Here is a 17,072-nt window from a genome sequence, read left to right as displayed (position 1 = left end):
CATATTCCTCTGTTTTGCTATTAAAAGTATGTCATTTGATAAGTATGTCGTTTGAAGTTGTGTAGCATATGGTGGCACAAACTTGCTCACTGTATTGTAAGACTGTAAGGTGAGAAATGAAAAAACGATATAAAAGACTCTTATGTAGTAAACAACTATTTAACTTTTTTTTTTCTCCTTAAAAAAGGGGTCACATGGAAGTGCATGGTAGTCTACAGTTAATGTGGAGAAGCTGTTTGTTTGCAATGAATATATCTGTTACAAATCAGCAGAGTTTGATACTTGCACTTCTGCCTGCTATTTTCTTCCTAGTTTGCAGAAGCTCTCCTAATTGGGGAGAGTTTATATTTTTGTCAAGTTATATATGAGTCCACTATTGCACACATACATAAAGACATGCGTAAACGTTCTCAGAATTAACTTTAGCTTTTTTATCTGATGCAGGGGATGGTGGATGTGTACTTTATCAGTGTAATAGTTAAACAAATCATATGCAAATAAAAAAAAACTTGTATAGCCTACTATTTGATACAAATGTTGTATTATTTAACCAGTTTTAAAGTTTTACTATATTTGTTCCTGAAATCCCACACTTTTGAAATCAAGATAATCAGAGGTAATCAACCAAGCACAACCTAATAAAACATGTTTCATGGATAAAGGGTTTTGTAAAAAAAGATCATGTTGGTGGATATTCAAATAATATTTAAAAACATGTGGGTAATTCTTGAATGGCTTATTCTGCAGTGGTATAAACAATATGATCCCATTGATTTGGAAGCATGTTTCTTCTCCCAACATTTAGACTGATTTCATTGAGTTTGTTCATGGTGTATAAATTTCTGTTTGCCATTTCTTGTTCAATATAGGAATTTACTTTAATAATGTATTTAATAATTTACTTACAACAGAAATCATATAACATGTGCTTGCTTATGTTGATCAGTAGGCCTATCCCTGAACACATATACAAGTTGTTACATCCTTGAGTAGCTTTCACCTGTTTTTTTTTTTTGTTTGTTTTCTTTTTAAACATGACCATGTATTTTATATTTAAACAGGTGTGTTGTAAATGTCATTTATGTAATGCCTTCACCACATCGGTTAATAAAACTTTTAACACCGAATCAGTTGAAGTCTTTATTCAGCAAAAGCAATCTACTTTTATCTTTGAAATGAAAATATACAAATTACTGTTTTGATTTAGCCATTTTCTATTAAACTACAAAACATTTTAATTGTTATAAGTTTGTAGAAAATAAGCAAAAAAAATTTAAAGTACTGCAAGGTTGTGGATTTCAAAACTTGACCAATACACATTTGAGTCAAAATGATTTTCAAGTGCACCACAATGCAGTATATGATTAAATACAAAAATAAAGTGTATAAAGACATTTGTACATTTTTGTTTAACTATATAGTGCATTTTATCTACTAAATGTATATTTTTTTTTAGACAAATAAATAAATAAATACAGAGATTAAGAATGTTTATATTCCAGTTCATGTGTACATTAAAAAAAAAACATTCATCTTTCGCTTTTGTTATTAAAAACATTTTTCTGAATGATTGAGCAAACGATTAGGAATGACACAGAATAATCATCATACATTTTATTATGGCACAACAGATACATTTTGGAACAGTTATTAAACGACACATTTTAAGGACTCTTATTTATGTAAAATAAGAATATTATAAAAATGCTTAATTGTTGTAGGCTCATTTGGAGCATAGCCTACCTCAGGTAAAATCATTACGACAATCACAATCTTTAAATTATTTTGCATATTAACAATAGTAATAAAAACAACAATACACTAAGCATAATGTCATTCTACGCTAAAACATACCTTTTTGAAAATCGTTTATGTTTCAGTGACAACGTACTAATATTTTCAGAGTCGCTTTAACGCGAAACAGGAAACTCATGAATATTCATGTAAGCTCCGCCCAGCGTCACCGAAAATCTCAGACACCGAATATTTCAGAACACCGGGACTTTCTTACCCTTCTCTTTATCGCTGTTCGGAGATGAGCTCGGTGTATTCGAACCCCCCTTTCCTTTGACCGCTTTCTTCCTCGACATTATGATTGCTTATTCCCCGTGCGAACGTGCGACGAGTAATTAATGAGCAGCGACTATCCGGTTCACTTCTCCCGTAGTCTGTGTCTTAGTATGCGTGAATTAACTTTTCATCAATAAGCGCGCGCATGACTTAAGGGCTCCGTCAAATAAAGAGTGCGAGCAGCGCACCTGCTTCCGCGGCTCGCAGTGTCGCTCCGTTTTACGCAACTGGTCCAACAATTAGTTGCTGCTATTTTAGAAAGGAAAAAGCGTCTCTGATAGCTGCCTCCCGAACGCACCTGTGCACCTGCTCTGAAAGAAAGAATTCACCTCACTCCTCTAAGCAGCGTGGTAGTGCACGCGCGCAGGGCGCATTGTCAATAATCAGTGGAAGAGTTGGCCACGCGCACACCGAGCGCATCCTAGCAGCGCGCAAACGCTCGCTCTCACTCTCCACTTGTTGGAACACAAAGCTCCCTTAAAGGCGCAGTGTTATTGTGAACGCACACCAAGATTAGTTTTAGCCAGGGGTCTCCAGTGTTCAGCTCCAACCCTAATCAAACACACCAGCTAATCAAGGTCTTACTAGGCATACTAGAAACTTCCAGGCAGGTGTGTTGAGGCAAGTTGGAGCTAAACTCTGCAGGACCCTGGCCCTACAGGACCAAGTTTGGAGCCACCTGGTTTTAGTCATGATGGCTTGACAATGAATGAACCAAGTTATCAGCAGGAGTTTTTAAACACCATTTGTTTTAACTTACTGTAGTAGATCAGTCAGTATCCCAGTAAGGCCATTTCGCTACGGAATAAAAAATGACAAAGGTAGTAATAGTGACTTTTCTCACAATTAGCTGTATATAAATTTGCATTTGTGAGAAAAATGCCTGAATTGAGAAAAAAAAAAGTTGCAATTACCTTTTTTATTTTATTATTTTTTTTTATTCCATCGCAGAAATAAATAATTACGAGATGTAAACTCAGTCAAAATTGTGAGATTAAAGTCACAATTACCTGTTTATTTTATTTATTTATTTTTTGTGGCGAAAACAGGTTTCCATACTTTGGATAAAATCATCTCAAATGTAAATTTGATCAGATTGCTCCAACATTTTACAGCCCTCTTCAGATCGAGCTCAAGGTCAGTTTAACAGTACAGTGCTCTCATAATGTGAAAGGGACAGAAAAATAGCAAGATGCTTATGCTGCATTTCATTCAGACAAGCAAGCATAAACATCTTGGCCGGAATAAGCTATAAACCGAACCAGACTTTATGATGACAGTCAAAAGTCTGACTGTGTGACTCGTATTGAAGATATGCCTCGTGGTGAAATGTGAACAATATAACACCGGTTTTTCATCACAGAGCTCATCACATTAGCTTCAGGACATGTATAGCCAATAGTGACTCACATGACTAAAAAAAGCTCTTATTTGTCTTAATCATACTATCAAATCATTCCTTGGCAATTAAAAAATAGACATGTCTACTACACTAAGTATGTGCTTAATATCTGCAACCTTAAGATTTCCTTCTTACCATCTGCTGCTTTCATGAATTACACTAAATGATGATGATCCCACAAAGGTCATTTTTAGCCTACACCTGTCACTCGGATCAGTTGCTATAGTTACACTCTAATTGATTTCTTCCTTACTCAGGCTCTGTCTAACGTATCAGATTTGGAGGGCCTGGAGACATGTTAGGAGACATGCTGTCCCTTCTCAATATAATTACTGGACTCGAGTCCTTCCTTTCTGTGTCGGTGCAAATAAAGGATCTGTCCAGTGGCTATAATGGCTCCATGTAACGATGTGGGATAATTAGCAGAAACAGATGCTCAGAGACTGTGAGAGATCAGTTTAGAGACGCTCAAGCCACACTGATGGTCAGTCTTATGTATGTGGACTCCAGCGATGCCAACTGGCCCTCATTACACTCAACAGTTCAGAGCTGCAGCTTATTCCTGAAGATTTGATGATCTACTCTGCTAAGAGCTTCATGGGTTTATATTACATTCTGGTTTTTAAGAACAATTACATAAATCCAGAAAGGATGCAACCCACTTTAAATTAATTATTATATTATATTATATTATATTATATTATATTATATTATATTATATTATATTATATTATATTATATTTTATTATATTATATTATATTATATTATATTATATTATATTATATTATATTATTATATTATGTTATATTATATTATATTATATTATATTATATTATATATATATTATATTATATTATATATTTAATAGCAATTGTTCTTACATATTTTATCCAGAAAGGATGTGGCATGCTTTGGAAAGATTATATTCATAATATAATATAATATAATATAATATAATATAATATAATATAATATAATATAATATAATATTACATTACATTACATTACATTAATTATATTATATTATATTATATTATATTATATATTATATTATATTATATTATATTATATTATATTATATTTTTAAAGAGAAGTTATTCTACTATTTCCTATTTATATCTTGTCAAATGAGTACCTTAAATCTCTCTCTTAAAATGTATTACTAGCTCACAGATGTCCTAAAAAAAAAAAATAATAATAATAATAATAAAAATTAACAAACTTTTGGACAATTTCGCATATAGTTCTGTGTAAGTGAGAAATGGCAGGACAGGAATAATAGACTGAAATGAGGACTGTAAATCTTGTGTTAATTTAGTATTATTCATTTTCATTTATTTTCCATTATACTTCAAATGTAGAATATGGGAGAAGAGAGGAGTCATGTGCTGCAGGAGCTGATGATGTCTGTCAGCAGACTTCAGTTTATTTTTCCAAGCTCTCTATGCATTGTCTATTTTAGGTTTTCTATTTTTGCACTGCTCTATTTATGCTTGCGTTATCTGCTCCAGTTTCTACCTCAAAGCAGCTCTGCATCACACACCAATCTGTACTGTACATGCCCATCTCCGCATGTATTGTCCGTATTTATTATTGATTTTTTAAAGTGTTTGTATTTATATCCTGTGTGCCGGTGCTTGTTTTTATTCTCAGCACCGTGAGTACAAGAGACACTACTGTATGTTGTTCTCCAATCAAACAGGAGCATAAACCATTTCAGCACAAAACAGCAAAGATAATGATTTCAAACAGGTTTCTGAACACTCCTCTCATCTGCCAACTGGAGAAAAACAGAGTTGAGCCAATACTGCTGCATCGGATTGGATTATTAAAATACAATCTTTATTGTTATTACACCTTTTGTCTTTAATCTGGAGCGAGGAACAACTAGCAAGATCTGTTTGGAGGATCTCAAATTTCTGCAGCTACTCATTTATATAAACAGGAGCTTGACCGTGCAACACAAGAGGTTTAAATTGAATTCTAAATTTGACCGGGAGCCAATGTAAAGTCATTAAAATTGGTTTTGCATGAGATCTCTTTGATGACTTGGTTAAAAGCTTAGCAGATGCATTTTGGACCACTTGTAATCGTTTCAGGGATGAATTAATAAGACATTTAAAAAGAGAGGAGGGAGGAAATAAAAGCATGAATAATCATCTCCTTCTCCACTTTAGACACAAAAGGCATTAAGTTGGCAATGTTTCTCAACTACTTTGAACCAGGTATTCAACATGTTGATCAAGACTCAACACCTAAATTAGGAAGGGAAGGTTTAACCGAATGCGATAAGCGGCCAAGAGTTTCCATCATGTTAGAGAGAACACCAGCAGGAGCGAGATAAGTACTTCTGTTGTTTGCCATCCAGACTTTTATAGAGTTTACCGTTTAAAAGAAGAGATAATGTCGTAATTTCACGGGGCTTAAAAGAAATATAAAGTTGAATATCATCTGCATATTAATATACTGTTTATTGAAAATTTGACCAAAATGTCTGGAAATGGGAATCATTATATACGTTTTTAGGGAATAAATATTATTATTATTATTATTATTATTATTATTATTATTATTATTTGTTAATTATTAATAATAATAATATGTTCATGGGAATTTTGACTGGAAAAATGGGTGGAAATGAGAATAATTTAATTAATTTTAGGAAATAAATATTATAATAATTATTATTATTTGTTAATTATTCATAATAATAATAATAATAATATGTTCATTGGAATTTTGACAAAAATGGCTGGAAATGAGAATAATTTAATTAGTTTTTAGGAAATAAATATTATAAGTATTATAATTATTTGTTATTTGTTCATAATAATAATAATAATATGTTCATTGGAATTTTGACAAAAAATGGCTGGAAATGAGAATAAGTTCATTCGTTTTTAAGGATATAAAATTAAGAAAATTTAATAAAATAAATAAAATAATAATAGCATTATTATTATTATTATTATTATACTTTTAACTGAACATTTGAGTGAAATAGCTGGAAAATTAAGGAATAAATATTAAGATATTAAATAATAGTACTATTATTTGTTGATGTTGTTAATAATAATAAAAAGATAGTGACTGAAATAGCTGGAAAAGGAAATAACTTAATTACATTTTAGGGGAATAATTTATTATTTTGATGAGTTGGATTGGTTGGAATGCTTAAACAGAGCAATTCATAAAAAGAAAAGAAAAAACGTGTTAATCAGATGAACCACCTGATATTGACAAAGCTGTAGAAACAATTTCTGAAAATCAGTTACTCATCAGCTGTGAGCTAGGCTATTTGGAAAGAAATCTGTATTACCTTTTCTCACATTCAACAAGAATTGTAAGATTGTAACGCTTGATTGTACTCGAAATCATATTAATAGCAGAAACGGGCTGTTTTTGTTGGCAGGCTTGAAACAGCCCTGGATTCACAACACATGCTCTGCTCCTCAGAGACACAGAAGAGTTGCCTTCAGAAATCTCTTATGTAACAGATCGTCTTTGGCACAGTTTTGTCAAACCCAGATAGGATAGATTTCAGTGTGTGACATACAAAAAAAACACAAACTGGCTGTCTGTATTTATAGCGGAAATACTCTCCTAGTATCCACCTGAAACCACAAATGCATCAATTCCAACTTTTTGTGATGCATGTTTGAGCTTATTAACTTCAGAAGACATGTGAGGTCACTTGCAGAAGAGGACTTTCACATTCAAGGAAACTGAAAGCAATGTTTGTGTAGTTTCGCACATCTCGCTGCATTCAGAGCAGCTGAACTTTGATCAAACAATGAGAAGAAGACTTTGATATCATTTCCAACACAGGCATGTGCATGTAAAGTGACCTGGAAAGGTATGCAGACTTAGAAGATGCATGAGTGTAACTGCACAATAAAACAAAAGATCAAAGCAATCTCTTCAAGTGTTCATTGTATTTAAAACAGATCAAAGGTTTTGCACTTTCATTAATCACTGTTTCTAAGAACAAGTTTGCCATAATACTGTTATGTTACTGACCAAAAATAGATAAATAAATAAATAAATAAATAATAATAATAATAATAATAATAATAATAATAATAATAATAATAATAATAATAATAATAATAAAAAACTATTAATTAAACATTTGACTGAAAATAGCTGGAAATTAGAATTATTTAATCATTGTAGGGAATAAAAATTATTATTATTATTATTATTAATAATAATAATAATAATAATAATAATAATAATAATAATAATTATTATTATTATTATAATGTTGTTGTTGTTGTTGTTGTTAATTATATATTTGTTATATAATAACACAACATTTGATAGATTTATAGGTTATAAAAATTAAAAGCAAATATTAAAAAATAATAGTATTATTATTATTATTATTATTATAATTATAACAAATATATGTGTACTTATTATATTATTATTATTAATTATTATTAATTGAACATTTGACCAAAAATACCTGTAAATGGAAATAATTGTATTAGGAAACAAAAATTAAAAGAAAATTGTAAATTACAGTAGTATAATTTGTTGTTATTAATAATAAATAATAATAATAATAATAATAATAATAATAATAATAATAATAATATGGGAATAATTTAATTCATTCATAGGGAATAAAAATGAGGAGAAAATATTAAATAATAGAACAGTAATTTGTCATTATTATTATATTATTTTTATTATTATCAATAATAATATTGTTTCTTCCTACATTATTTTAATTTGTAATGTAAATGCAGTGTCATATGTACAGTACATGCCCTGAGCTGTGTATCTGATGTTTAGTATTGAGTTTTACCTCGGCTTCTCTCTGTGCTGGAACGGCTTGTGCCCCATTAGAGAAAGAATTAGCCAGCAGTCTGCGGCTGTGTGAATAACCCACTCGCTCTGCTCAAACGTCTGAGAGAGACAAAGACACTGTATTACAGTCTCCCTCACAGCACACTAAACTAGTACATCACATCTCTCTCAGAGGTTCCTGTGCAACGCAGCTGTTCAGAGGTCAGAAATAAACACACTTTCACTTAAAGCTCACCGTTATCGAACTCTCACGCCTTGAGGGGTAAAACTTCACATTCGAGAAACCGAGAGACTCTCTCTACACACTCTATAGAAGATTGATGATCTCATTTGTCTGTGCAGCTGAATTATTATCGCTGTGCGCGCATTACATAAGGATTATAAATAATCTCAACACTTTCTATCGACTTTGCTTTTTGTACTGGGGTGTAATTCATCTCCTGGTGAAGAATTCATTAAGAGAGAGGGACAGCAGTGATTTCAAATCAGACAAACACATCCACAGGCATTCATCAGAAAAATCGCCTGTTTTTTGTTTGTTTGTTTTGTAAACTGGGTCAATCAGTCAGAATGAGTGTCTACTATAAACAAAAGGACAAATCCTCCACGTCAAGATGAAAAAATGTTTTCTTTATATTCATGATGGTCTCATATGGTTTTGAAAAAAATGTTTAAAAACATGAAAAATGTCATGTGGTGTAACTATCATGTAAAAATACATATTTTCCTTCTACCTTAAATACATGTGCACAGTTATTATTTTCAAAAAAAAGTTTTATTTATAGATATCACTAATTATTTATTCAAAAAATTATTACATTTTAGGGAGTTGCACCACATGACATTTTACATCCTGTACTAACCTTTAAAAAAATCCTCATAAAAACAGTTTCTTCTTCATTATGATATTAGCACAGTTGCATCACCCTGATGTTGTTTACTTTATGCCCCCTCCCCAAAAATATCAAAATGCAGAAACTAAAATACCCTCATAACAAAAGAGTTGTATTCAAGTAACTGCATGTGTGAATCACATTTTTATGTATTTCTTAATAAATAAATGGATCACTGACCCCTTCAGCCTTGCCCCCTTTCTGCCTGTTTACGAAGCCTAGTGCTGAGACACATCTGACATCCCAAACCCCTTTACATGCTATCTGCAGGTAAAAGTGACATTTCATGCATGGTAAAATTTCTTACAGTAGCTTTAAAGGAATAGATTTGCTGAAAATGTGTTCACTCACATGCCATCAGAGATACAGAGTTTGTTTCTTCATCAGGTTTGTAGAAATGTAGCACTGCATCAGTGTCTCAGCAATGGATGCTCTGCAGTGAATGGGTGCCGTCAGAATGGGAGTCCAAACAGCTGATAAAAAACATCACAATAATCCACAAGTAATCCACAGCACTCCAGTCCATCAGTGAACATCTGGAGAAGACAAAAGATGAAACACATCCAGCATTAAGATGTTTTTAACTCAAATACATAGAGTCTATAATCCATAACAACACTTCCTCTAGTGAAAAAAGAGCATCTGCTGTGGTCTCTCACATCAAAATCCAGACACATATTAATTAAAAACTATTTAAAACGCTGCTTGATCTGTGCAGATTTCTCTCCTGATTCAGACCAGAACACTTTTTCACTGGAGGAAGTGTTATTATGGATTATAGACTATGTATTTGAGTTAAAAACATCTTAATGCTGGATTTGTTTCAACTTTTGTCTTCTCCAGATGTTAACTGATGGACTGGAGTGATGTGGATTACTTGTGGATTATTGTGATGTTTTTATCAGCTGTTTGGACTCTCATTCTGACGGCACCCATTCACTGCAGAGCATCCATTGATGAGACACTGATGCAGTGCTGCATTTCATTTAAAGGGTTTGTTTTGGACTTACAGGAACTAAAATACATGTTTATAGTGACTTATAGCAACACTGATTCAACTTATCTGTACTTCTTTTCTATCAACAATGCAAATTTGACCAGTTGAGGCTTATTTGCTGGTAAGTACAGTGCATCTTCTCTCTCTGTTTAACCTGAAAGCAGGGAACCACACGAGCAAGTCCAGTCTGTAGTGATACGGCTAGATGAGGCACAGTCTCCTGTCCAGAGCTCCAGGTTTACACAGGGACTCGTACTCCTTAGTGACACTGTGGTCAGAGACACGCGCACCGGCTCTGCCATCTGCTGGTTACTGATGAGGTTTATACAGAGCAGCCGTTTATAGATGTCAAGCTCAGACAGAGACTGATGAGGTACCTGCCGAAGGCTCCGTACGTGTTGACGATCCACAGGGGATAAAATGAGGTGTTCATCACCTGTCTGGAGCTCAGCAGGTTACTCAGATACGCTATCAGAATCCCCAGAGACACATTCAGCACTCGCCTGATCAACAAACCTGACCTCAGACACAGTCAGAGACAGAGAAAAACAGCCAGTGACAGGGAGACGAGATTCCAAACATATACTACCTCAGTAAGACCGCAAGACTTTTATTCAGCAAAGATGCATTAAAAGTGACAAAAAATGTATATTTCAAATAAATGCTGTTCTTCTGAACTTTCTATTCATCTGTGAATCCTGAAAAACAAAATGCATCATGGTTTCCACAAAAATATTGTGCAGCACAACTGTTTTCAACATTGATAATAATCAGAAATGTTTCTTGAGCAGCAAATCATCATATTATAATGATTTCTGAAGATCATGTGACACTGAAGACTGGAGTAATGATGCTGAAAATACAGCTGCACATCACAGAAATAAATTACAGTTTAACACATATTCACATAGAAAACAGCTGGTTTAAATTCTAAAATTATTTTAACATTTTTGCTACATTTTTGATCAAATAAATGCAGCCTTGGTGAGCAGAAGATGTTGAAAATATTACCACAAACCACAAACTTTTGAACTGTACTGTACATAAATATCATTTAATACTGAAAAGTATCAGTAAAAAATAGTTAAGCATATTAAACATATTTTACCAAACCTTTGTGTTCATTTAGTACTATTTATATACTCCTATATTTTTTATGAATGTAGCTTTCATTTGTATTTTTTTATTTTAATGAATTTTTATATTTGTATGATTTTATTTTAATTTTAGTTACATTTTGTTATGTGCACATTTGTGTGTGTGTGTGTGTGTGTGTGAGAGAGTGTGTGTGTGTGTGTGTGTGTGTGTGTGTGTGTGTGTGTGTGTGTGTGTGTGTGTGTGTGTAACAATTCAGGTTACATTTATTTCATTTGTTTTTTTTTTATTTTCAGTTTTAGTTTTTTTAGTCATGCTCGTCCAGAGCGGAGGAACACAAACAGGTCAGACTGGGAGCCACAGAAAACTCAGATTCACACTAATGATCAGAGTAACCTGTCAGAAAACACACTTTAGGCTGTCATGCTGAAACTAACAACACTGTTGTGTTTGGCTGAGCTGGTAAAAAACCCAGTAATGCCACTAGATGGCAACAATGTTGAAACTCTTCTGAAATGATCTGGATGAGCTTTCGGACTTATAAGTGTGGAACAGTTTGCTCTGAAACCATCTGGAAGAGGATCTGCAGGACATCTGTCAGCTCATGAAGGTGAAGAAGAGCATGACAAGCTCGATGAAGAGTTGCTGAGCTTCTAAAGCGATGAAAGCACCGCAGCGAGCGATGCATGTAGAAGGACATTGGGTTCGGGACCGGCTGGGTCTGACAGAAACAAGACACAGATCATGAGGGTCTAGTATGCAGTATATAGCATTCAAGATGCATTTGATCCCTACAGAGTGTTCACTATTACCTCACAGGAAACATCACAAAAATACTTATATACTAATATAATTACATCACTATTTGTTTGTTTGTACATAATTATACTAAATATGCACTATGTGTACATGTACATTTAATTATGTAATTTAATGCCGTATCAAAGTAAATAAATCAAATCAATATTCGACATATAATTTATAACATTAAATATAATTTATATATATATATATATATTAATATAATATATGATATGTAATATTAAATATTATTAAATTAATATCATAAATCTAAAAATATTAAAATATACCACTATATATTTTATTGAATATTATATATAAAATTAATATTATATAATAATTATTTTATAATTTATTTATTTACTTTTATTGTGTGTGTAATTGTAATTATATGACTAAATATTTATGCAATTTTCATATAGTACATCACTACTCGTTTGATAAGCTAATTATAGTAATTATGCAGTATGCATACTTCTAATAATGTAAATTAGTAATATATCAAAGTAAATATCTAAAAATATATTATATATAATATGAATTATATATATTTTTTTAATTTTATATACAGCATATTATAATATTAAATAAATCTAAAAATATTACTACACATGTATTAAACAATTTTTATATTATATTTAATATAAAATTAATCCGAATTTTTTTCTCAAAACACCTAAATCAATAAAAATACAAAATATATGATATATAATATGAATTATATAATATAATTGTTTTATTTTATATACAGCATATCATAATATTAAATAAATCTAAAAATATTATTATACAAATATTAAACAATTTAAATATTATATTTATATTTTTAATATAAAATTAATCAGTTTTTTTCTCAAAACCCCTAAATCCCTAAAAAATTATATATTTACTAACAATATTGCTATGAAATCCTCAGATGGTTGTAACATCAATAAAACACTGATCATGTGGTTCCAATCTACCTGCCCCAGAAAAGTCCCATTATCCCTTACCACAATTATGAGAAAAAAAGTTGATTTGACGAGACTGCAAAGCGCATTTATAGCATTCTGACAGTAAAATCGTAACTTCTGAATGTGGCTTAAAAAGTCCCAGAGCTCTTTAACTCAAACCCTTGCTTGATTTTAAAGCTTTTTGAGTGTTGCCTAAAAAAGCCCATGAGCTTTCAGCTCAAACCCTCGGCTGATTTTAACAGGTTTAGAGCCCATTTTAAACTCAGTTGTGGCAGCAAATGAGGCGTAGTTAAGTAAATGGAGCTCACATCTGAAGAAAGGCATATGACACCAATCATAAACTCACCGCATCCAGGTGGCAGAACTTAATAACCAGACAAACGCCAGTGTGTGTGTGTGTGTGTGTGTGTGTGTGTGTGTGTGTGTGTGTGTGTGTGTGTGAAGCAGCTTCACCCTAAGGTCAAGACAGGTGTTTGTGACCAGATTAACCTGAACGATACCGATCTGCATAAGCTAAATAAACCCATATCTATGACTAACAGCTCTTTACGTAAGTGCAAAAATGTTAATGAAAGCCCAAAATAGTCTGTTTATTTCATTTACACCATTAATATCACAGAAATGCTCTCTATTTGCTGCTGGCAATGTGATAATTAAGATAAATGTGAGGCGACTGAGTGCTCATGTTGCCACAAAGCAAACAGAGGCGTCTGTAACGACTGTAACATTCTCAGATGCCTCGAAGGAAAACTACCTTAAATAACCAAACTAAAGCCACGTCTGCTGCTTTCAGTGAATAAACATGAAGACAGTGGCCCTCTCACCCGCCGCTAGCCCTTCCCAGTATGCCGTGCGGCGTGTTTGGGCAGCGTGAATGGCTGTAGTGTGTGGACTGGCGCCTGCGGCGGCTTCTGACTGCTGAAGTCATGGGGATTGTGGAGGAAGTCATCCACCACTCCAGGGATTCATACCCGGATATAGGACTAGATATGCAACAGTCAACTAGCCATAGATATTCAAATTTCTTGGACTTGAAAAATGCAAAAATGTGCATATTTCAGGTTGGTTCAAGCAATGTGCATGTACTGTGTGGAGCAAAACTAAATGCAAGTATATGTATATATATAAAAAAAACCTTGAAATTTGTATAATTGAAATCAAAACTGAAATAAAAATAAATGAAAATGGTACAGAAGACATATTAAAAAGGTACTATGATACTAAAATAAAAATAAATAAAGCTACATTCCTGTACACTACAAAAACAAACTAACAAACAAACAAACAAAAAAGACTTCCTTATTTAGTAGTTTTGGTTTGTTTTCCAGTACAAACATCTAAACCATCTTTAATCAAGATATATTTACTGGAAAATTATTATATCTTTCTGTAAAAAAAATAAAATAAATTTAGGTGTGTTTATGCTTAAAACAGGAGAAAATTTCTACTAACGAGGTAAGAAACATTAATTAATTCAAAGGGAAATTTTCAAAGAGATTTTTTTCTTGTTTTCTTCAAAAAATACATATACTTTTGATTACTATTTAAAAAAACAAAATATAAAAATTAACACACTTTAAATAAAATAATAAATATATAAAACAAAAAAAAAAAACATATATATAAATTTTTTTAAAAATAATATATATTAAAAGAAAAAAAATACACACATTTTATTATATATTTTTTTTTTTATTAAGTTAACTTTTTACTTAGTTTAACTAAACTAACTAAAACTGAAATTCAAAATTAAAATGAAAAATGTTGAAATTAAAACTCAGACTTATATATTAAAAATTACAAAAATTACTAACATTTTAAAATTAAAGTGAAAACAGAAAATATCAGATTAAAAAGTAATTTAAAATAATAATAAAAACTATTATAGTATCTCAATGATTTGAAAATAACACTGATTTAAAAATACAGTACATTCCTCTACACTGCAAATAATAACAATATTAATAATAATAATAATAATAATAATAATAATAATAATAAAGGTAAACTGGTAACTTTGTCTTGTTTTCCAGTACGAAAATCTAAACAATCTTATATCATGACAAATATACTGCAGATGCAAAAGGAAAAGATATTAAGTCTTGTTTTATGGGGGAAACTAAATTAAGTAAGCTTATGCTTTAAACTAAATAATTTCTATCTAAGAGGTAAGAAATCTAATTCATTAAAAAGGGAAAGTTTACTTTTCTGACTCCATTAGCAGATTTTTTTCTTATTTTTAGAAACATTAAGATATTTTTTTCAGAAAACAAGATTGAATATCATCAGTCATTTAGCATCTCAAGTAAACGCATCTTGATTTGAGAATGCAGATATTTGTATCAGAAAACAAGATAAAAATACTAAAGAACAAACTCATTTTTGCAGTGTAGAGCGTGGCTCTCGTAACACCAAGGTCATGGGTTTGATTCCCAGAGAATGCATGAACTGATGAAATGCATGCAATGTATACAATGCAATTTCAAATCCTTTTGGATAAAAGCATCTGCCAAATGCATAAATGCTGATGAAACAAAAGAGTGAAGATTTAATCGAAAATGTACCAATAAGCCAGCAACTGGGGACTCACTGAGAGCAGAACTGTGCTAAAGGCCAGTGCACTTGCAAAACCATTCCTGGAAAGACAGCCATTGTGACTGGTCTACTATCATTTGCTTTGAAAACACTGACTTCTAAATGGCAATTCATTTAAACGTATTATATTAAACATATTACATTACTATTCCACTTCCAAGATATCTGCTGGATCGTGCATAAACAAGGATTTGAGCTAATAAAACATAACTGTGTAAGGTCTCATAGCTATTAAAGCTCCTGTGAGAATTAAAACACTTGAGCTCAGCATTGCAAAAAATAATAATAATAATAATAATAATGAACTGGGGACTCCCTTATGGGATTCATACAATATAATTCGTCGTCACTTCCTGTGAGCTCGCCAAACTGAAAAACAGAAGTGAGATGGAAAAAACTGGGGGCTCTGCCCAGTCGCTGTAATATAGCATTCAGAAATTAAAAACAAGAGGTATGGGACACGGGCCAGGAACGAGGTCTGGTTGAGCAACGGAGGTTAAGAAGAGAGACCCAAGAACAGAGAAATGAACGTATGAATCCATATCCGTCAGGATGCTGCCGCATGCGAGGATGCCACCAAAACAGATTTATTATCTTAAAAATTCCCGTGCATGCATTCAAATACTCGCTGATCGCCACAACTAGAGTTAATGTGAAAAGTTATGATTGAAAATCCAGTTGTGTTGTAATTGGGGTGCAGCCTGGTTTCATACGGACATAAATCAGGCTCAGGCTTATTACAATGTTCGGTTGTAGCCCTAAAACAGGAGCGCAAATTAGTTCCATACACTGTAAACTCAAGTCAACCGCTAAATTCCTGTGTGTGTTTGATACATTAGCATTTTAAGGCTCGTTATATTTTTAAGCCCATACACCACCACAAACCAGCGCCGTGGGCCACACAAAAACAATATGAGGAACACAAAAGTGTCCCATTATACATATCCATTATACATCCCATCAAATACAGTATATTATAATACACATAAAAAAAATTAAATATACACATATTAAAGAATAAAGAACTTGACATTTTATTATTATAGCAATTTTATATATTAATGTGTTGTTGTTTTTTTGTAAAAAGTACACATATGTTAAACATGCACATATACATAAACATAAATATGTGGGTGTGATCTAGACACCTCAACAATATATATATGCAAATTCATTCTGCAAGGATGTTACAGTTTTTCTCAGTCACTTTGGTGCATTTTTCAAATCAGAAATGAAATTCTCAAAACTACTTGTACACCCTCCACATCATCTAGTCATCTGTACACATCATAAAACCAGTTTCTCATTCTTTTGAACAAGTTGCGATTGCTTTGGTACATTCGTGCAACTGATTATGCACATTTATCTGCGGTTTCCTACATTATCAGTTGCTAATGTCATGTTGCTCAAAATGTATTATATAGTTTTCTGTGCAGTAGTCTTACCC

At 32.1% G+C, this 17,072-nt stretch overlaps 1 protein-coding gene across 1 annotated transcript in view; it reads right to left on the bottom strand.

Moving 5' to 3' along the window:
• The window catches only part of LOC109054890 (ras-related protein Rab-26-like), a 57,708-nt gene extending 55,618 nt beyond the window's left edge, over positions 1-2,090 (bottom strand). Inside the window, exon 1 of the mRNA XM_042768253.1 lies at positions 2,012-2,090. Within this exon, the coding sequence (XP_042624187.1) occupies positions 2,012-2,090 (79 nt within the window). The remainder of the gene's footprint in view (positions 1-2,011) is intronic.
• Positions 2,091-17,072: the final 14,982 nt, after the last annotated feature.

This window comes from Cyprinus carpio, chromosome A12 (assembly GCF_018340385.1).
Source record: "Cyprinus carpio isolate SPL01 chromosome A12, ASM1834038v1, whole genome shotgun sequence".
NCBI lineage: Eukaryota > Metazoa > Chordata > Actinopteri > Cypriniformes > Cyprinidae > Cyprinus > Cyprinus carpio.
The sequence above is the reverse complement of the archived record's forward strand: the minus strand, read 5'-3'. Positions and strand labels throughout refer to the sequence as shown.